The sequence below is a fragment of the Limulus polyphemus genome, unplaced genomic scaffold (genome assembly GCF_000517525.1).
Source record: "Limulus polyphemus unplaced genomic scaffold, Limulus_polyphemus-2.1.2 Scaffold4630, whole genome shotgun sequence".
Classification (NCBI taxonomy): Eukaryota; Metazoa; Arthropoda; class Merostomata; order Xiphosura; family Limulidae; genus Limulus; species Limulus polyphemus.
Genome location: NW_013670240.1, coordinates 9275 through 31937, shown reverse-complemented (window position 1 = coordinate 31937; position 22663 = coordinate 9275). Strand labels below are relative to the sequence as shown.

Below are 22663 nucleotides of genomic sequence, written 5' to 3'. Positions count from 1 at the left end.
TGTACATCTTTAAAGAAAGCTATCCAGTTGCTGATAGAACTTGAATCCACTGAAGCTGCAGATAAACAACTCAAGGCATGAACCATAAACTACTGGCTCATCAAATTAAGTAGTATGGAAACATCAATTCCTTCTGATGGTAGTCTAGAATTACTGATAGGAATCGAAGAAGTAAACCTCAAGACAATAAATGTTTTAAATGTAACCCAAAAGGACATACTTCTAGAAACTGTTCCAGAGGATTGCCTGTGTGAAAACCTGTACATTAGATGCAAGACTGTGAGGAATTGGCAGTTGATAAAGAAGGCACAATATTAAAGATGAGAATACTCCACCTGATCCAATTTAAAGAAGGATTGTATTATATAAAAAAAAAAAGTACATGGGTCAACAGATTTAGTGATGGGAAGCTTTGCAGTACATTGACTAAGAATGTTTCTGCAAGAACAATTGTTCTACCGAATTTATTGATGAAAGGTGGGAAATTGCCTCTAGAGATGAAGCATGAAGAATAATTGATGTAGACAGTGGGTGCAAAAGTTCCAACATGAGAAAAGTTGGAAGTTACTATGGAAACCTTTTAACACCACATAATACGTGGGTAACTGATAATGAGAAGTGCCTGTTGAACATAGACTTCATGTGGTACATGAATGTAGGCATAGACTTGATTCACAAAGTTTCACAGTCTATGGCCAGGAAATACTCTGTTACAATTACAACACCAGAGGTTGAACTTCCAGTGTCAACAAGGAGGGCAGCTAGTGTACCACCAAGAAGTGAAATACTCATAACAGGGCTTATTAAGAATAAATTTACATCTAGTAACTGATACTAATAGAACCAAACACTCCACTGTGTCAAGAGGGATTATTGACTGAAAAAAACTCTCATGGACCTAAAGAATAAAGATGTCATCCTTAGAGCCCACAAACACAAGAAACCATGACATTCAAGCCAACTTATTATCTAAGTTTTAATTCCTTAAAGAAAAATTCTGAAACTTCAGTTTGATGCACAAGTTAAAATTTTAACTTTTTTGTCTCTGTAATTTAAAAAGTTCTTTCTGTACACTATACTTCTATGTATAGACAGAAACTAGGTTAATTGCTCTGTTTACACACACTTCTTTGAAGACCCTTACAGAACTTTGGGGAGAAAGAGAAATAAATTTCTTGGAACTCTTGACAGATGCCACACCCACTCTCTACACAACAAGGGTAGATTTCTCAGCCAATTATACCTGGTTGAGCTAGATGTTTGTAACCAATAGAAAGACTACATTTTGAAATGCTATTTCCTAACAGTTATTTGAAAACTGGTGTTTAGAATTCCATAGAGAACTTGTCAAACACTCTTAGCATTGTTGCTGCTTGCATCCATGCTAGCAATTAAGCATTAATTCTTACCTATAAATATATTAGTTAGATAGACGGTTTTAGTTAATTATGTGTTAGTTATGTTTAAAATGCGTATTAGAAGGTTTAATAATTTTTATAAATATAAGCCAAACTGCCTCAGTTTACCAAGCTTAGTGTAGTAGGCAAATGTGCCAACGTTCTGACAATGGCTAAAGTGTTGCTGCCAAGGAAACCTTAATATTGCCCAAGAACTCCTGTTGATGTGTGTCGAGATAAGTAATAATGCTAAATGGTAGGAAAGTAAAATAAAACATCAAAAATAAACTTTTTTCTGAAAAAAGTAAAAACTTACAATTAAGTTTATAAACTAACAAGATTTTCCAAGATTATTCAACAAAACATTAAAAGGTATATAAATTTTTCTATTTTTAATTTTAAACATTTCACTGCACAATACATTGATGATGATACTTTAACTAATCAGTCTGAGTGCAAATAACTATGATACAAAATTAACAAATCTTTAATTAAAATACTTAATTAAAACAATCTCATTCTTTATGTACAAAATACTTATAATCTTTAACAAAATCTTACCAACTGTTGTGAAGATAAATTAAGAAAGCTCAGTTATTTTATATATTGTTGAACTGTATATCATTCTCAATATGAGAAGTAGCCAAATGGGTTCAACCATGTAACCATAAGGTTAAATAAGTCATAAGATTGATACTGCAAATACATCCCCAGTTGCTTTCAAAGAGGTAGAAGCCATGAAAGAACAAGGGAATCATCTTTCGTACATGTGAAGAAGGATGGTTCCAGAAGAATCTGCATGGACTAAATGTGAATGAAATCATTCACCACCGAAGATTAACTACTTTAGATGCATTATCTGGATCAAATGGTTTGAACAGTGGACTTGAAGAATGGATATTGGCAAGTCCAACTTCACAAAGCATGTAGAGGGAAGACAGCCTTTATTGTCGAAATTTGTTTGTGGCAACTTGTGTTATCATTCAGATTATGTAATGCACCTTACATTTCATTGATTAATGGAATTTGTTCTCTCTTAACTTCCCTGGAATGCTTTACTCATCTTCTTGGTGGCATTGATTGCGGAATGAGAACATCAAGCTGAATCCCAAGAAGCATGAATTGTTCTGTCAAAGAGAGTTTCATGGGAAACATAGTCACTGGTTAATTAATATCTACAGACTTAAATAACATTAAATGTGTTCAGAAATAGTCAGCACAAAAGTATTTGTATGGGGTAAGAGCATGTATGGTGAATTGTGTTCTTACTGTCATCATTTTGTAAAATCATTCTCTGATATAGCTCCGCCTTTACACAAATTACATGTAAAATCGAATAAGTTTTGTTACGCTGCCGATTGTGAACAAGCATTTAACAAGCTGAAAAAAGAATTAACCACTACTTCTGTATTGACATACCCAACTCTTAAAGATCTATTCATATTAAATAGATGCAAGTGATTTTGTAGTACAAGAAGAATGGAGATATTGTACAATTCAGAAAAGTTACAAAGCGTTGAATGAGCCCTAAGTCACTTCCATCATTAGCTATACAGAAAAAACTTTACTCTTCAGACAAAAAATTGGTACTTCCACAGTTTTTAGTCATAATCACTCAATCATCTCCATAATCTTCCAACAACTGGACACTTAAGTGTTAAGACACCAGAGAGAGTAATAGAAAGCTTCTATTGGGTTAGGTTCCAGGGATCTGTGGAGAAATTGTTTGAATAATGTTGTGAGCAAAAAGGTCCACAAAAACAGCTTGGACAGCTGTGGTATTGGTTGGAGCATAATTTGATTTGAGAGTTGCTGTCAATTTGCTTAATCCTTTGCAATAGAATAACAACTAGAATAAATACATCATGGTTGTAATGAACCATTTCACTAAATATCTATAAATATATACTATTTTTAACCAGGATGCAGACTCTAGGAAGGAGATGTGAATAATTTGTTCCAAGGTTCAGGGTGCCTATGGAACTACACTCAGCTCAAGGATGGTGTTTGCAGAATTGTGTTAAATACTTGGAATAAAAAAGACCAGGACAACAGCCTTCTGATGGAATAGTGAAGAGATACAACCATTTGGCAGCATTTGTATCCTCAATCTTCTCTCCACCATCAAGCAAAGGCAAATTAACAACAACACACATATACAGTATTGTTCAAAATAGTGTTAATGTCCAAACGTATATGAAAGGTTGCAAAAACTCTGGTTTGTTTGCTATATGCAAACTCGGTTATAATTTTAGGCATATGAACATAAATAATCACTACCTTCAGTACGTCAATACTTACCTAAACTATTTCACAATATTGACCATACATATTTAATCAGTTTTCTGAGACTTTAAATTTCCTTTTGCCCAGAGCTAGGGGCATTAATGAAATTTGGCCAGGAGACAAGTTCTAACTTTTTATACCCTTCAGTTTAACCTGCCTACACTTGAAAGTTAATGTTTTCCTTAACTGAAAATGTATTTCCAATAGATATTCCCCTCTGCACATAGCTATTTTCCTCTTGAAGTCATGCTACCTGCCTGAAAGACAAAATTCTTGTGAAATTGTGCTACTGCATGATGATTTATCATGCAGCTAAACCTTCTACCAATAAGAGTGTGACACATCTCCTTGTGCAACTCCTCCCTCTACATTCGCACATGAAAATCTTCATTCTTTGACAAGGTGATAAAGAAAGGTGTACCGGGAAGTGGATAGGATGGGTGGAAATGTGTATGAAAGTGAGTATCTATATTAAGTACATTTTCAATTAAGGAAAATGTTAACTTCCAATACAATCACTCACTCCCATGCTGACATGGTGGAGGGACCTGTGCAATTATCACCTAAATAAATCTCCTTTTGAAAGCATCTAAAGAAAGCCCCATGGGGTGCAATGCCCAATGGCAGAGGCTCCATATGGACACACTTATAGGAGACTGCATCTCGTCTCATCCAGAATATACTTTTCACCCATGTATAAGAACGGAAGAGGCCCGAAATGTGTCGCAAGGAATAGGTACATGATCACTGTTGGACAGTCGAGTGTGGTTGGAGCTTGTTCAAACTGTACCATGTGCATGCTTCAACCATCAGTCTCTATGGGTCAAAACCAGCTGTGGGAGTAGGGCACTGTATTGGACACATTCAGTATGGATACTTATATAACCACTTCTCAACCATTAGTCTATATGGGTCTCCTTGCCTGCTGTGGGAGTTGAGTTTGTAAGATACCACAGTTGTAAATTCCTTAATACCATCTACTCTGCCATATGAAACTAAGGGTTCATGCCCTTGCAGGAGTAGGAAATATGAGAGATGGATACATATAGAGAAGTATGGTCCAGCATAAATGTGTCCAAATTCCACTTGGAGATTTGTGATGTATCAATGTTAAATGGAGTGATCTGCACTACATTTTGAAAACACCCTTGCTCAACTTCTCACCAGAGAGGGATCCCTTGTTGTAGCCTCCATGGTCCACCATTCCAATAGCTAGGAGCTAGTAAGGGGCAAGGGTCTTCCATGCTTCACTCAGAAGGGGTGAATTCACATAGGGGAGGCCCAGATCCCCACTGGTCTGTCTGTCCAGAAATATATTTTACTGGAGACAGTGCAATGGGTGATCAAGAAACCCTATATTTCAAAGCCAGCAAATGTTACTCAGAAAAGTGGGCAGATGCACAACTCTGGTGCTAGTTTTTTCCATGATGGAAAATAGAATGGGTACAGTCTGGATCAGACTTCAATGTTATATAGAATTACCACACCTAAAACTCTAGTGATCTTGTGGAATGCTCCATCTCACAGTGGACACTTATAGAGCCAGGATAGATGGTATGAACACTTTCCATTATCCCAGCTTGATGTGGAATTTTGGGTAAGAAAAACTGGGAGGCAACACTAACGACCCATTGGAATCCTATAGTAACTGGGAGGTGAGAAATATGTATATTTACTTGCCAACAGATGGGTGGTAGATAGAAGAATGGTCATGAGTAGAAGTCTAAGTCCTAAAGGACACATGACAGCCAGGAGATGCAAATAGTGGGTGATGAAAAAGTGTGGGGTAGTCCACATGTGAGCCCAGAGAAAAACTGAAGAGAGACTCGAGACAGCATACAATAATCTGCCTCCAGAGCAGCATATATGAGATGTATGAGCTGGGGGATCCAAGCCATAATGGAGGAAGGAAAGAGGCCCCAGGTACAAGTTAAGGAGTAATGAATTATATCTAAATGATATATTTTCCATGGACATGTAAAAAACTAATAAACAATGTCTAAACATTAAATCCTGTGAGTTAAATGTTAAGAAGGAATAAATTATATCTAAATAGAATTTCAACATGTTACCTGATAATGCAGGAAAGATGAGGTATAAAATAGTAGGAACAAAGTTAAACCCAAAGAAAATGCTGGGTGTAGAACTCTCTGATTAGGGAGAAGAAAGGAAACCAAGGTTAGAAGGATTACATAAAACAAGTGGGAAAAGTCAAAAGATATTCATTAGGTAGAGAAGTATTCCAGCAAATTGGGTGGAAAAAGCACTCAAAATCATCCTCTTCAACGAAAGGCCCAAAGAAATGACAAAGAAAATGAGTGGAAGGGATGACAGAGAGACCTGCCAACAGAAAAGACACCACCACACATTGAAATATGGCTGTCATGTTGTCCACAGGGAAAGAACTTCAGCAGAAATGGTGGTAATCTCTTCACCCGTATTAGTAGAAATAGAGTTTACATTGATTTATGATATCATATTGAGTATGTTAAACTCAATCAAACAGAAATTTGATAGTCGAGAAAAAATCACAAATCTCAGTAAACACATCTTGACACAACTGTGCCAAGGAAAAGAATGAGGATTTTTGTGCATAAATGTAGAGGGAGAATTTCTGCAAGGAAGTATGTCACACTTCTGCTGGTGAAAAGTTTAGCTGCATGATACATCATAATGCAGTAGATCCAATTCACATGTTTTTTTGTAAATTTTAGGTGGAAGTTTTCACAAGGCTAGTGGCATGCAAGTCTCTCAGGCAGATAGCATGACTTCAATAGGAAAATAGCTCTCTGTGTATTGGAACAATAGTATCTTTTCTCTATCCTACAATTTGCCCTATCATAATTCAGAGACATGATATCTTCAAACATCATCTGATAGGTCCTAACAACCAATAATAGCTTGTCTCAATGTGAAGATGAAATTTGTCATGGGAAATTCTAGTTCTGGTTTTAACTTTGCAATGTCTTCCAATTTAGTATATAAATATATCTGTACATGTCCTTCGATTGATTATTCTATTAAACACTTCAGAGCACTTAACAAATTTAATTTCATCTGTTTCAATAATTTAACACAACCACTTCAAAAATAGCAATTTAAACCTTTATTGTTCACAAAACTTGCACTTCTGAATACTTTTAGGCTTAACAAAAAATATTACCATATACTGGTTCAAGTTATAAAAGAATAAAATAATAATACATGAAATAATACACACACACACAAAAATCTGACAGCAAAACAACAAAAAAGACCCAACTAATAAAGACACTTAAGTTTGGGATTTAATTAATCAAAAAAATGCAATATGTGTTTGGGATTTAATTAATCAATAAAGTGCAATATGTACAGTTATGATTTATTAAAATATGCATTTTGATTTAGAATTAAAGCTCAGCTGGATAATTTTATTCAGTGTAAGTGTGTTCATCCTAAGTTACTTTATAATGCATGTTTCAAGTTTACATTATTAGAAATTTAACCAAACCAAAGACACAAAAAGGCCTCCAATCTGAAGGAAACCAAACCACTGTCTTCCTTCCCTTCGTCATTCACTTTTTTCTTGTTTCCTGCTATACTAAACCAAAGAAACATACAAGTCATACAAACCCCTGTAACCTCAACTCCCAACCAACATGTCATCATTCTCTCATTAACAAATGAAAAGGGATATCTTTCCCTTAACATCATTAATGGCAAATCCAAAATCAACTACACTTCACTTTCACTATAGAGTTAGACAAATGTGCTGCACAGATGGAAATTTCATACAGTTTTAATATATATATTCATTGCTAAACATAAAATTAAAAACAAGGTTTTATAATGTAATTTTCAGAAATAACTAAATTTCAAAACATACATAAAATGGATTTGTTTAATTATCCTTATTTTGGATGATCTTGGGGTAACCTTAAATTTCTGAATTTGGGCATTCACATGAGAATGGTCTCAAAATAATCTTTAATCATGTCCTATAATAAGTCAAACATTATCAATTAATAATATACAGTTCTTTGTATTTACACATTTTCCATAGATAGTAAATATACAAATTCAAAAGTTTTTTCAATAAAACAAAGAGTTTTGATCCTCTTTATTAATTATTGATGCACAAGTATCTTATAATATTTGAGAAGTTGTTTATTTACAAAAGCTGCAATTTTTTTTTTCATATTAGACATATTGAACAATATTAGGGAAAAAACTTCCTTGCCAGTTTAGTGCTCTAGTTCCAAGGTAATATCAACCCATACATGTTGATGACAGAGAATGCTGCCCATTGAAACTTTATTAATATTAGGTGAGGAAGTCTGTTAAAATAATGTTTGGTTACTATCACAAAATGAAAATGATGAGTTAACATTTTTGAAGTTTAATTCTCAAAATTTTTCATTTTAACATTCAAGTTTGCCACATTTTTCACCAAATAAGTAAAGTTCAGATAATTTGTCATCTTTAGCAATTTTCTGGAATTAAACAAAAGAAAAGTTATTTTCAATGAAATATTGAATAAAAATTACTGTTGGAAGAGAGGTTGAAAACCTCTAACAATTAATTGCTCTCTTCTCATAATAGATGACAGTGTTTGTGAATTACTTGTTCTATTCTCCTCAAACACAACTGCATTGGTCTTGCAAGTTTTTATCTTGTCCAAAATTTGCTTTGACCTAAGAAGGCGATCAACTTTGTCTATCTTGCTCTGGACACCCTAAAAAAAAAGGAAAGACAGGCACAAAAAGAAAGATTTAAAGATTTAATCTCATAAAAAAAAATATAAATACATATATATTTATTTATTTATTATGTTGCTGGCTGTTCTTGTCTTATAATATTATTTTAACCAACATTTTCTGTAATTTATTTTTACCTTTTTTCTATCTTATAACTACTCTAGTTAAAATTAAATTATCATTTTCTTACTATCTTTCTCTCTATATGTCTATATATTCTTTCTTTTTCATTATATGAGGGTTAGATAGGTTTGGATATATTTTCAGTATACTACCCCAAATAACTTATTTACTCTCTCATACATACATATATGAGTGAGACTACTCTTTTACTGACAGGAAATATACTTTTTTTTCATACAATGATGTTTTGACTGTCCTACAATATCCATTATCAGTGATATGTGTAGTGACTTTAGTATTTTAAAAATGTAATTGTTCTTGCCAATGAAAAATAAATGTGTATTATATATATATTGTAATGTCTTGGTCTTCCAAAAGTAGTGTTTTATATTGTCAACACATTACATCATCTCATTGTTGCACATTCTTGTGTTTTTATTTGGAACGTTCTGCTTTCCATTATTCTTTTGTATATAGAATAGTCTTTGATAAAGGCTTATAGTCAAAACAAATGGTTGAATAAAATAATTCTACACTAATAGAGTCAAATTAGTAACATTATTGCAATAGTACTTCTTTATATACAGGATTTCTAGAGTAATACAAAAGAATTATAATTGCAAACACCAAAATCTATAAGTCCACCTGTCTTAAGTAAGTACAGCCTATATTCGATAAAGAGATAAATTAAAACTGTAACTTGTCAACATTTTTTTGCTTTAGTTTAGTTAGGGCTAAACTTTACCATGCTTAATACAATCAATTAATAAACTTATAATGTTATTCTACAACCTAACATTAAACCTTTTTAAAAACTTTGATAATGATCTTTATATTTTGTTGTACAAAATGTTTAGTGATGTATATTTATATCTGCCTTTTGTTTACATCAGCTGATAGGAAGTGCACAACACGTGCATTTAGGTAGTAAGGTGAATGCATATTTCAGGACAGACAAAAAAATTGAGTATTATTATAATAGACTTTTTGATTGTCTTAACCTAAATATAAATACAAGCTTAGTATTCCAGTCAGCACTTGGAAAGTTAAAAAACATTTCAAAAGATTATGTTTCCTAATCTGTGTGTCTCCTACAATTTAAAAGTAATACTTAATTTTGGTTTATGATTATATTTTACAAGATATTCTGTTTTACTTCAGCATCATTTACACACACAAACATATTACAAAGTGCATTTAGTAATTCCCATGTCACAATTTTATTTGTCAGTTTAAAATCGCCTCTCCATAACTCAAAGCACCTTTGAAACAAAAAAACAAAAGTTCAGTATGTAATTAAACTTGAAACATGAACTACAAACGTTATTGCTTATTAACAAATCAAAGATTGATGAAATATAGCATTATATTAAGAACTTATTGTAAGGTTGTGGCAACTGGATATTATTATTGTTGTTATAGTTATTAACCAACACTCACTGTCTTAATTATTAATTACTTTTTCATTATTAGATATTAATTACAAATATATAAACTAATAAGTAATTAGTATCTAGTAATGAAAGTATGTAAGCATTGTTTTTTTTATAGCAAAGTCACATTGGGTTACCTGCTGTGTCCATTGAGGGGAATCAACCCCTGATTTTAACATAGTAAATCTGTAGACCGTTGTCTCACCAGAGGACAGTAATAAAAGTAACTAATTAATAATTAGACTTACATGATCATACAGACTACTGTAATATGTCAAAGATGGCACTGTATTAAAAAACGAAAATTATTATTGTTATTTTTTAATTCTTATCAGTTCTGGTCATTGTGAATTTATCCTAATATGATTTATTAGTTTAACCCTAAGTGCACAGGGTTAGCCCATTGGACTGAGCCCATATTGGAGAATGTTAATTATAAAATTTGGTAAGCTTTTGGTAAACATTAAAAGTATATTTTAAACATGATTAATCTCTGAATTTACTTCAGTTTAGTCAGTCTGACTCAGACTTTGACTAGTTTGAGTGAAAGGTGATTTTCATGTCATAATGAAAAAACCTTTTTTTTCATCTTACATTCTTCATACTTCATTTACATAACCTCTAGAACCTCCTAAGTTAATATCAGTTATTTTCAGCAAAACCTTGTATCTTATCTGTTACTTTCTCTACCTTAACACTACCTGGACTCAAGTCTATTTGATTGACCTTGTAAAGCCACAAAAAAATCAAAATTAGTTTTTTTTTCTAGAATGATTGGAGATTGTAACAGAAAATTACATAGCCTGGTCATTAGGGCACTTGACTTGCTATCTGCTGGTTGCAAGTTTGAATCCCCGTCACTGAACATGCTTGCCCTTTCAGCCATGGGGATGTTTATAAGGTGATGGTCAATCCCACTATCATTGGTAAAAAAGTAACCTCCCTTTAGTCTATCACTGCTAAATTAAGGATGGTTAGTGCAGATAGCCCTTGAGTAGCTTTGTGGAAAATACAATTCAAACAAACCAGATAATTACAATTACTTACCCTAAACAATCTTAGATTTTTAACAGTTTGCATCCATTTCTTTTAATTCTATTGCATTATTGCTCTCTGAACTTTTCTTAACTACTATAAATAGCAATAAATCATCTAGCAGGAGTGCAAAGAGTTTAGAGTAAATAAAATTTCAGGTTACATCACACATCTAAATGCATGTTCTTCACCTGTTCCTTGAGTTAAAAATATTTTTTTTCTTCATTAAGTTTTCTTATGTAACCTAATAAGTTTTTAATTTTTTACATTTTAATTGCTTTGTTCAAAAAATGTCAATAAATAAAGAATAAGAAGTTTAGCACTTATTTTAGGATCCGTCTTTACTAACTATAAGTTTTTTGCATTAAGTTGGTTGTCCAAAAAAAATTTATGCAGCTTTCAAATATTCATTTTAAAACACAAACAATAATTCAAATAGTAAAATAGTATGCCACAAAACAACTATAACTTTTCTAACTGACCTATAAAGAGGTTTATAAACTTTTCATTAATTACCAGAGCACTGACTTTGGTCTTCACTCAATAAAGTTTACTTGGGAAATAGTGACTTGTACAAAAATAGATTAACATAATTACAGACTTCACAAAATGGTCTTTCTATTAGTTATAATCATGTACCATTGACAAATAAATGTGAGAAAATAAGTAATTTCAAAAGCATGAAGAGTTGGGAGGAACTTCTATGGTAGGCGTAACAAATCTACTGATATCTTAGAAACTAAAGAGTGAGCGAGGTTCTTATTTCAATAATTATAGTTGGTGTATCTAATTGGTGAACATTCTGAAACCCATAGAAAGGAAACGTAACACATAGAATTCAGAGCAGAAAGGCATCATGTGATAGAAATATTTACTACTAAATTATGAAATCCAAACTTATATAATATTAAAATATTAATTATAAACTACATTTTGATGCCAAGTTCATTAATGTACATTAATAATAAAGTTGTTCAATTAATTTTTGAATGCTATAATTTTCCTACACTGAAAATGTATTTCCATAGATACTTACTTCCGTTCACATAATAGCTTTTCTTGTTCAGTGCTGCAATCTATATTCACAATTTTTTTTCCCTTGCCACTAGCCTTAGTACTCCAACCTACCTAACATGTTTAATGTGGTACAGCTGCAGTGTAGCATGCAAATAAGCATGCAACAACCCTCCATCAACACACCCTTTTGGCACAGGTGGCTCCCTCTATACTGTAGAATACAATCTTCACTTATAGATTAGGCAACATAGAAGCACCAGAAGTGGGGAAGAAAGGTGGAATATGTGAGAAGGGGGTAAGTATGTATTGAAAATATATTTTCAGCTTAGAAAAATTATAACTTCCAACATGATACCTTACCTCATATAATAGCTAGAATCCCATATTTAAAATGGTGGTGGGACTGGTGCAAAATTTACTTAGTTGAGCACCCTTCAGAATGTGTCTGAAGAAGAGTCTATGGAGTGTGATATCACCCTGTAGAGTAACACACTTGTGGGAGACTGTACCACATCTGAAGCAGGTATATTCTTTGCCCATTGTGAAAATACGTGACGCTAATTGGGGTCTAAAGGAAGTACATCCAATACTAGACTGGACATGCCAAATGGTGTACAGTGGCTAGGGCACATCAGACTGTAATTGGTGGGTCAATTCCAGTCCAAAACCAGGTGGTATTGGGTACTTATCGTCCGGTCCGCAGTAAGAGGAAGGTTCCTACTATTTTCACCTCAAGACAAGGAAGCAGAAGGGAAAATGAATTTTATCCTGCCAACCCAGTCAAGGCCCATATGCAGACCCAGTACACAACCAAAACCAACCACTTAGAAAACCGATATTTAGGCAATAGTAGGAAGGAGGAATGCAACATTGGTGGTTCACTCAAATCCAAAACCAGGTGGCATTGGGAATTTATCATCTAGTCCACAGTATGATCAAGTCTCCCTACCAGCCACATGTATGAGGACTTGTGTTGGTTGATCCAGCTCTAATCCAAAACCAGACCACTTGGGAACCCAGCCAGAGAGGGTGAACAGCAGTTTGGTGGATCATCTCCAATCCATAACCAGGCAGCATTGGGTATTTTTCGTCTGGTCTGCAGTAGGAGAATGGTTCACACCATCTACACTGACAGAACACCACCTCCCTACTCTCAATTGAATGGGATTGAGTACACTCAGGAGGATGACATCATGGTCCATCACCACAGCAGTTAGGAGCTAGTAAGTGGCAATGACTTCCATACTCCACTCTAGGACAGACATAGTTATGACACAAAACACCACGAGGATAAACCTACTAATGGTCTTGTGGAACACCCAATCTCAACAATGGGTGTTAAAGACCAGAAAGGCCATACAATATGGATTTATGGATTAGTATACCTGGACAGGCACCACTCACCACAGAGTGGGATCCAACATGTAAATTAGTGACCTTGAAAGAGAAATAAAGAAATATAAACTTACCCACTCACAGTTGAACTGAAATATCAAGAATGGCAACAGGCATTATGCAGTATCCACATGAGAAGGAGATGGCCACATGATTAAGGTAACGGAAGACGAATGTGTTAGGTGTGGTGTACACACTAATCTGAATGATTTTCTCAAATGGATGACGGAAATGGGCAGCCAGGTAAATGGAGTGGTGCCTGATCCAATGAGCGAACACATGGAAAAGACATTGGGAATTGGAAAACAAGAAAGAATAAGCCAATCTGATAAGCTGGAAAATCCATTCCTTAAGGGGGGTAGAGGAAATATTACCAAGAGAGGAAGGGTTTCAATGGATAAACAAATGGGAATGAGAACCATGGAAAGAAGCCATGCAGACAATATAACATCAGAAAGCACAAACAGGATAGAGTAGACAATCCAGATTGGAGCAGGAATACAAATGGGAAATGGAAGGTAGGAAAATAGGGGTGAATGTGATGTCACCTTCACAAGCTGCTGATGTTTAGGAAAAAAGCTGCAATCTGGATACAGGAGAACGCATGATATGCCAAGGGTGAAAACATCCGACCTACAACAACCACAGGCAAAACAGGCAAAAAATATGTCTCGAGGGACAAATGGTACAAGGAACAGGTGACCAAGGGTTTGAAAGGAGGTTGGGTATGTGCATGGAGAACAATAGTGAGGTTCCAATGAGGAAGGTGCATAGGACAAGGAGGACGAAGGAGAGGAAAGGAATGAAACAAAAGGGAGAGGACCAGAGAGGAAAACACTTGATGGGAAGGGAGAGACAGAAGGTATTGGAGAAGGCTGCTTGATGGACAGCAATGATAGACAAAGAGAAATCATAATTAAACAGTCAGGTAAAAAATTCAAACACATGAGGAACAGTAAAATGGGAAAGGAGGTAACCATGATGAAGATACTACCAGGCAAAAAAACGTGCCATTTTCTCTAATACACCAATAACAGGAAGGACAGACAGAATGGGAAAGGACCAGAGAGGAAAACACTTGATGGGAATGGGAGAAACAGAAGGTATTGGACAAGGCTGCTTGATAGCCAGCAATAAGAGACACAGAAAAATCATTACTGAATAGTCAGGTAAAAAATTCAGACACATGAGGAACAGTAGAATGGGAAGGGAGGCAACCATAGTGAAGAGACCAATGGAAAAAACACACCATTTTCTCTCATACGCCAATAATGAGGAAGGATGGACAGAATGGGAAAGAACAGAAGCTACCTGAGTGGAGAGTCCAGACTGCCTCTCAAGGGACCAGATGAATGCCACATGTTAAGCCAGAGTGTTATAACGTTGGGATGATAAACCAGCAACTGAGGTTGTCAAAGGAGAGAGAGGGATAGCGGAAATGGTAAAGAATGTGCTGAATGAAGGTGGGTAAAAACAAGAAACCAAGGCTGAGCAGGCCAAAAAGGTGCAATGAGAAATACCTGACACAGAATGGACTGGATAATGGATAAACTCAGGGAAGGAGATGGATAGGTGAATAGGCATACAGGTAAAGGTGTGACCAATCCTGACTGAAGGTGTCCACCACCAGAGCCAAAGGATGTGGGATTGGGGACCATAAAATGGATAACTTGGCACAGAGATGGATGGTAAATGCATCCAGAAGAGGAATAGAGGAATATCCTTCTGGTCACATAACCACCAAAAAATCTAAAAATCAAGGGACTACTCTGTGGGGAGAACCTTGTCGGGAAGAGACAATTGATCTGCAATAAGATGCAAAGCACCTGGATCATGACACACCAGTAGGCATATGGCAATGCGAATGAGCTCAAAAGAGGACTTCTAACATCTGGAAACAAAGCAAATGTGAATGAGTACTCCCATTGCTGATGAATATAAGAGACAAAGGTTGATTTGTTGGAATGGATCATGACTACTTTGCCTTGAATTAGAGGCAGGAAATGATCTAGAGCCCAAAGAATGGCAAGATGCTCCAGTATATTGATGTGCATAGCTGATTCGACTGAAGACCTATAGCATGCTATTTCCTGTGTATCCAGAAACACTCCCCAACTTCTCAGAGATGTATCCATAAAAAGATGCAATTCTGGATGGAGAGGAGGAAGAGGAAAACCCATTGTGGTGTTGTCTCTGTCAAGCCACCAGGCTAAATCGACATACAGTGAGGTAGGATCTAGGGGATCCCAACCAAGATTCCACTGATCATGCAACACCCATTGAAGGGTGTGCATGTGAGCACAAGCTAAAGGAATGAGGGCATCCATGAAAGCCCAAGTCCCCAAAAGACATAGAACCTCTCATGCAGTAAAAGAAGAAAAAGATCAAGCTTTCAGAACTAATAGCTCTATTGCCCACAAATGAAGAGGAGAAGGCTGGGCCCAAATGAGACAAGAGTTGAAAAACACCCCCAAGTGGATAAGGTATTGGATCAGAAAAAGAAAGTACTTCTTCATCTTGACAAGCCAAGTCACCTGAGCCACATCTTGAAGAAGCAACTGGGTGTGCTCATGAGTTGTCTGATGAGAAAGAGCTATTAGCAGCCAGTTGTCCATGTAATGGTGAAACTGTATATCGTGAGAATGAATAAGTCAAGCAAAGGTCCTGACAATTTGACAGAATATGTAAAGTGCAGACACCAGAACAAACAGCAAAGCACAAATTGATAAACTCGATCCTTATGGACAAACTGAAGGTAACATCTGGATATTGGAAAAATATGCAAGTGAAAGTACACATCTGCAACGAACTGTAGTAAATGCCAACCAAAGTGTAAGGAGGGACTCTACGGTGAGATGAGGGAGATTGATAAAAAGGTTAAGACAGGAAACATATATAACAGGATGCCAGGACATAACTGAGGAGTGTTGACAAGCAGCCTCCACCCTGGACTCCAATGAGTCAGGAAGATATCCAAAAATCGTTCTACATAAAACTTGGGCCATATGGAGGTCCCATATCTAACAGCATGTCCCTATCCAGGAGATCCCAACAACAAAGAAGCCATGTTTGGAGGGAAAGGACTGAGGAAGACAAACAAGTATCTTATAACAACCACACCGAGGGGGGAGTGGTGGACAGCCTCGGACAAGAGATAGTTTGAGGAGAGGGACAAACAAAGGCAGGAAAATTTGGCATGGGTAAATCTCATAGAAGTTTCAGGATCCGAATCACAAACCTGGATCAAAGACTCTAAGGTTTGAAAATCTGCACAATGATAAAACTGTTCAGCATGGATCTCAATATCTGGAGAGGGAAAGAAAATCAGGTAGTCAGAGGAAGGGTTAAAATGCAAAGGAAAGGAGTGGAGCCATCTGACACAGGAGACACAGATACAAGGTAACACAACTGTGACACCATCTCCAGAAAGACTGAAGATAGTCTGGAGGAGTCCACAGGTGGAAGACAGAATTGCATAACAAAGAAAGGAGGTGGAAAGAGGCTATCCAAATTATCATCATCTTGTCCAGGTTCACCGGGAAAGGGAATATCTGGTCTGGGATCCAGAAACACCACAGGCCGCATAATGGACTCCAATTCACGATGTACTAAGACTGAGACCTCATCAGCCTGAAGCCTGAGAAACTGCAGATTGAGTTGTAAAAATAGTGTTAACTACTGTGGTAGTAGTATTAGTGATTTGAAATTCAGAATTCAGAATTGAACTGCAAGTGGAAACAAATATAACAACCTACAGTAACTCAGGTTAAACTGTAGTAAAAACAAACAAATGTGAAACAACCAAGTTGTTAAATAAATTGAAAAAAATCAAACATGAGCGAAATTTGAACACATCTTTATGCTACAGTGCTAAATCTAGTAGTAAGATTGGGTTCTACAGTGGAGAGGAAGCCAGCTGTGCCAGGAGGGTGTGTCGCACTCCTATTGATGGAGGGTTGTTGGATGCTTATTTGTATGCTACAATGCAGCTGTACCATGTTGCACACATGGGGTAGGTGGGAGTACCAAGGCTAGTGGCAAGCAAAAACATCTGTGCATATAGAGGGCAGCACTGAATGAGAAAAGCTATTATGTGAGCGGAGGTACAGTATTGTATCAGAAGTAACTGTAAAAGTTGTGACATGCCCGCTTTGACCCACACCTTTACACATAGGATTCAAACATATATAAAAGTTTTAAATCTTAGCTCATGATGAATCAATATCTAGCTAAAGCAAACTCTGCACATTGTATTAAATCATTGGTAAACAACTGGATAACAAATACGCTTACCATTGTGAAAGAGTTCAAATTCTCAGCTGTAGTTCGTATTGTGTCCTTTACAGAATCTGGAAAGCTTTCAGAGGGCAAAGAACTCAAAAGAGCACCATTCTCAATTGCTTCTTTCACTAACTGTAACAAAAGAAAAATAATCTTTTGATATAAATTCAAACACACGAGTCTTTACTCTAAAATTAACTATTGTAAATTGATATTAAACGTATGCATTGGGTACTGAAATAAATTTTTCAAGCTAGTCTGTGAAACCATATCAGTCATACAGAATATAGTTCATTTCAAAATTATTTTTATGGTCAAGATACTGTGATCTACTAACTATTTAGGTGATAATTTTTGCAAGCCAGAAAACAATTTTTGACTTTCACATCAGTTTGTACCATAGCCATTTTGTGTAAAAACAAAAAAAAGAACATAAAAAAATTTAAAACCTAGTTGTGCAAAAGACATTTTGATGAATACACAAGTAGAAGTAACCTTTTTTTAAACAATCACTTTAGGTCAACTTATATTATATGGTAATTACATCATCCTTTCCTCATAGTTGAACTAAAAGTTTAAAACCTAGCATGACATTGATAACTAATCTTTGCAACTTTTCTAGTAGACTGCCATATTCTCTAAAATAATAAAACCAAAACCTGAAATGAAATATATTCAGAGCATTATACAGAGTGAAAATGGTCCTGATGGATCGACAAGGTTACCAAATAATTCACGTTGTCAAAAAACCATCCTATATATATACTAATAATATGCTAAAAATGTCGCTATCATTTCCAGTATAACAATTCAAAAATTTCTAAAACAGCAACTTTTTCATCTACTACCTACCTATCTAATCATATCAGTGGGGATAGCCCCTAGACAGCTCGGACTATCACTACAAGATTTCTCCAGCTTACTTGACTTAATATTCCAATAAATATATACAGATTTTTTAAAAATGGTAAGCAATTCATGCACGTACTTAAATATCTTTTCAACTCAATTCAAACCAACAGATGGCACTACATATCAATAGATAGACATGGAACAGTTTTTAAAGGTAAAGTATATACTTTATAGTGGTATAACATAAAAAGTAAATAAGCAAGAGTATTAACAAATTATGAATTTTAAAATGAAGTAGAGATCCTGCTACAAAAAGTAATGAAACAAGAATTAAAACCACAATCACAAATTTATAAAATCTAATCCCTACTTTGGCAGCTTTATACACTTATCTGTAGGCTAAAATAAGTATTATATTTTATAAATTTGTGATTGTGGTTTTAATTATTGTAAAAGGTATAGCTATCAGGAATATGGCTATGCTGAAAGTTTATAGATGTTGTATCCATTCCATGGACATATAAAAACTGAACAAATAAATAGAAAAATAAAATAAAATTTTAATGGGAAATAGGAATCATTGGTTATTTGTAGAATTGTTATAAGAAGTATCCAAAACAAAATAAATGCTGCAATAAAAAGTAAACAAACAAGTAAAGTGATACTAGTTGGACAGATTTTAAAATAATTTTCAATCCCTACTTTTTAATATCCTAACATTAAAAAAATTTAAGATTTTATGAAAATAACAAAAAATGTATACGTAAATAATGATAAAACTAAACAGGGAGCATGCTTTTAGCTTTAGCAAAATTGAAATTAAAATTTCTCACCACAAATGGGCACATACCACAATTGTATTGTATAAGCTTTCATATCAAGTATGTATAATGTTCAGGTGTACTCATGTGATATAGGTAAGTAGTAATATCTGCAGTACAAGTACAGGAAGTGTTCTATGCAAAAACAAATTGAACAAGACAGCAAAAGCAAACTCAAGAACAAAAACTTTTCTTCTATACACTTACACATAGAATATTTTGCTGCAGGTTTTCTGTGACTGCTGGCTAACTTCTAAGTACATTATATAGAACTTCACTGGCTGTTTCAAATGCAGAAAGAAAATTTTACATGTGATGAAGATTGAAGCAAAAATAATGGTGTAATTAAATTACTCTTCAGAAAAATATCACAAAATAGAACTGTATTGTTAGGTTAGAAAGAAGGTTCCTAGGGCAATGTTCCACAATCCTAGGTAACCTACATCAATGATCATTCCTCTTATAGATAATCCAGACAGATAAACACCTGGTTCATACTAATTTACACAGTCTTCTGTACCACCCTTCAACCTGAGAATGACCCATACTCCAAAGGAGAAATGATAAGAAATACTGTGAAATGAGTATTAGTGACCACTGTGGTATGTAAACTTTTACTAAGATGGAGTATTAGTTTTTGACCTTTAAAATCCTCCTCACAATGATATTAACTAACCAAATAAAGAACACCTGCACAAAAATGTTGGCAAATTTATCTAAATATAACCAAATAAAAATATATTCTAGTAATGGAATGATGAAATTCAGTTTTTCAACTGCAACATAGGCATCAATTTATTTGAGATTTTCAAAGTACTCACCAACTTTTTTTTTTCTTTCTTTAATCTTAGATGCAACAGCCTTGCACATTCTCTTGGATAATATTTTCTTTTAAAAGTAGTTTTTACCAACGTTCTTTCCCATTTTGGAAGAAGAATTTCATTCAAATATCTCCTCTTGTCTTGCATGATCACAGTGTTACTACTGCTGCTGCTCTCCTTGCTCTGTGTTGAAATTCCTAATGTAACATTTCCTGAAATGGCTGCCTGAAATATCTTAAAAAAAAACAATGTTATTTAATAATAAATTACATTACACAAGCAGACTAAAAACAATCAAGAAGAAAAACAGTTCCACTTGCTTTTGTACAACTATCTTATGTACCTATGCAATGATTACTAGAATAAATAAAAATAATTGAAAGTATACTGGTAAAAAAAACAACTAATTTTCACTAATAATATGCAACATTAATATTTTTGCTGCACATCTATATTAGATTATTAAAACAATTAAAATTGTTTCCCTAATTTTGAAATGATATTCAAAAGGTAAGCAACTAGTCAACAGCTTAATAGTAGAATTTTGCCATCCCTCTTACAGCATACTGTTCAAAAGTGTTGAGGGCATTCTTTTGACAAGAGGCCACAAACCATAAATCCTCAGATTTAGTCTGAATATCCTAACCACAAGGCTATGCTTGACCTACTGAAAACTTTAACATGAGTTGTGTTGATTAGAATGTTTAAAAAACCCTCCAGGGGAATAAAACAAAAAAAGTGATGTAAAATTTAAAAGTCTGATATATGTAAGTACATGGCACTCTTTGTCAATACCAGTGACCATAAACCAATTATGGATCTGGAAATATCACTATTCAGGGCTTGCATTAAATCTAGTAATCTGGCAAATTTCTGATTAATGTTACACTTTTACTGGTAAAATTTAGAAGGAATTGGAAAAAAAATTGCTAGGACATATTTCAGAAGGAAGAGTCACACATTTTTACTGTGGAGTATCAATACACCCATGATACAAGTACTTCAGTCAATTATATTGCAAGATTCTGCCTACACATGGTTACTCTAATTTTGATTAACAAAACTGTTTCATCTACAGGTTCCATGCTAGTGTTGTGTTCCCTATTTGAGCTGCATGACATACCCAGGCTAAGTATTAGGAAATGGGGTTAGCAAGAACACAGCTTTAACTAATTTGATTGCTTGCCAAGGCACCAGCTTTGAAGAACAGAAATCTTTTTTCTTAGTATAGGATTGTCATCAGCAGTGAGAAACTGTAGACTTTGTTGATCCAAGAGCTTGTGGCCAGCCTAGATACACCAGTTTCCTTCCAAATCAAACATCTTTTAACTTTGTGAAATAATTAAAGTAAAAACAGTGTTTTAAGCATATGTGTTTTGATATTCTAAAATATTTGAAAAAAAACATGACACAGAAGATTTATACATATAATATGTTGAATATCACATATTAATTAACATTCATTTCATGAAATAATTATGATGCAGTTAATTTTACAGAAGAAGAATGTTGTTGCTGGTAGCAGTCCTGAAGTTATAATTTTCCTACACTGAAAATGTATTTTCGATAGGTACTTACCTCCTTTCATATAAATAGCTATTCTTGTTCAGTGCTTCCCTCTATATGGAAAAAAATTATATGCATGCCACAAGTCTTTTATCTCCCCCTCCATTGGAATAGACTGATTCCAATGCGTCTCTCATGCAAATCATCATGCCTCAACCCTCACCAATACGAGTGTGACCTACTCTCATAATGTATGTGACTCCCTCTATTCAATTCTACCAAACTATCACTTCAACTTTTGGCAGAAGATAGAAGCACAAGTTATCAGTGGGGAGGAAGGGTGGGAGGTGGTAAGTACCCATTGGAAATACATTTTCAGTATAGGAAAATTATAACTTTAAATACAATACCTTACCTCCTCTCACATAAATAGCTAGAATCCCACATTGAACAGGTGGAGGGACCAGTGCGAGAGAAAAAAAGAGGCACCCTCTAAAGCATCCGAAGGACACTCACTAAGATGAGACAGTCAGATTATAAGATGTGATGTGGGGAATCACACCAGGTATACTCTTCGCCCATAATAGAAAGATTTCGTATACATGGGCAGAAAACAGAGGAGCACATCCAATTGGGAGAGAAAGCCGAAAAGTGATCCAAACCTTGAAACATTTATGAAACTCAATCCCAGAAATTATACAACTGTGTAAAATGAAAAGGATTGGCCCCTAGATGTGGAGTGGCTAGGGTGCGATGGACCGTACACGGCAAGTCAACTACAACTAAAACCCATGCCACTGGGAACTAACATCCACGTGGACAAAATCACTTGGAGAAGAAGAAAAATGGGAGAATAGACAAATGTGTAGATCCAATTTTGACTGAAAACATCGATATCCAGAGCAAGAAGACGAGGAACCGGTGACCAAAACCAAGGCAACTTGTGGTTATGGGATGTAG

At 34.9% G+C, this 22663-nt stretch overlaps 1 protein-coding gene across 1 annotated transcript in view; it reads right to left on the bottom strand.

The window, feature by feature from the left end:
• Nucleotides 1–6904: 6904 nt before the first annotated feature.
• The window catches only part of LOC106471446, a 23646-nt gene continuing 7887 nt past the window's right edge, over nt 6905–22663 (bottom strand). The window contains exons 2-4 of the mRNA XM_022400057.1: nt 20198–20431; nt 17716–17835; nt 6905–8397 (exon numbers count right to left, since the gene is read on the bottom strand). Of these exons, the coding sequence (XP_022255765.1) occupies nt 8206–8397; nt 17716–17835; nt 20198–20431 (546 nt within the window). The 3' untranslated portion in view covers nt 6905–8205. The remainder of the gene's footprint in view (nt 8398–17715; nt 17836–20197; nt 20432–22663) is intronic.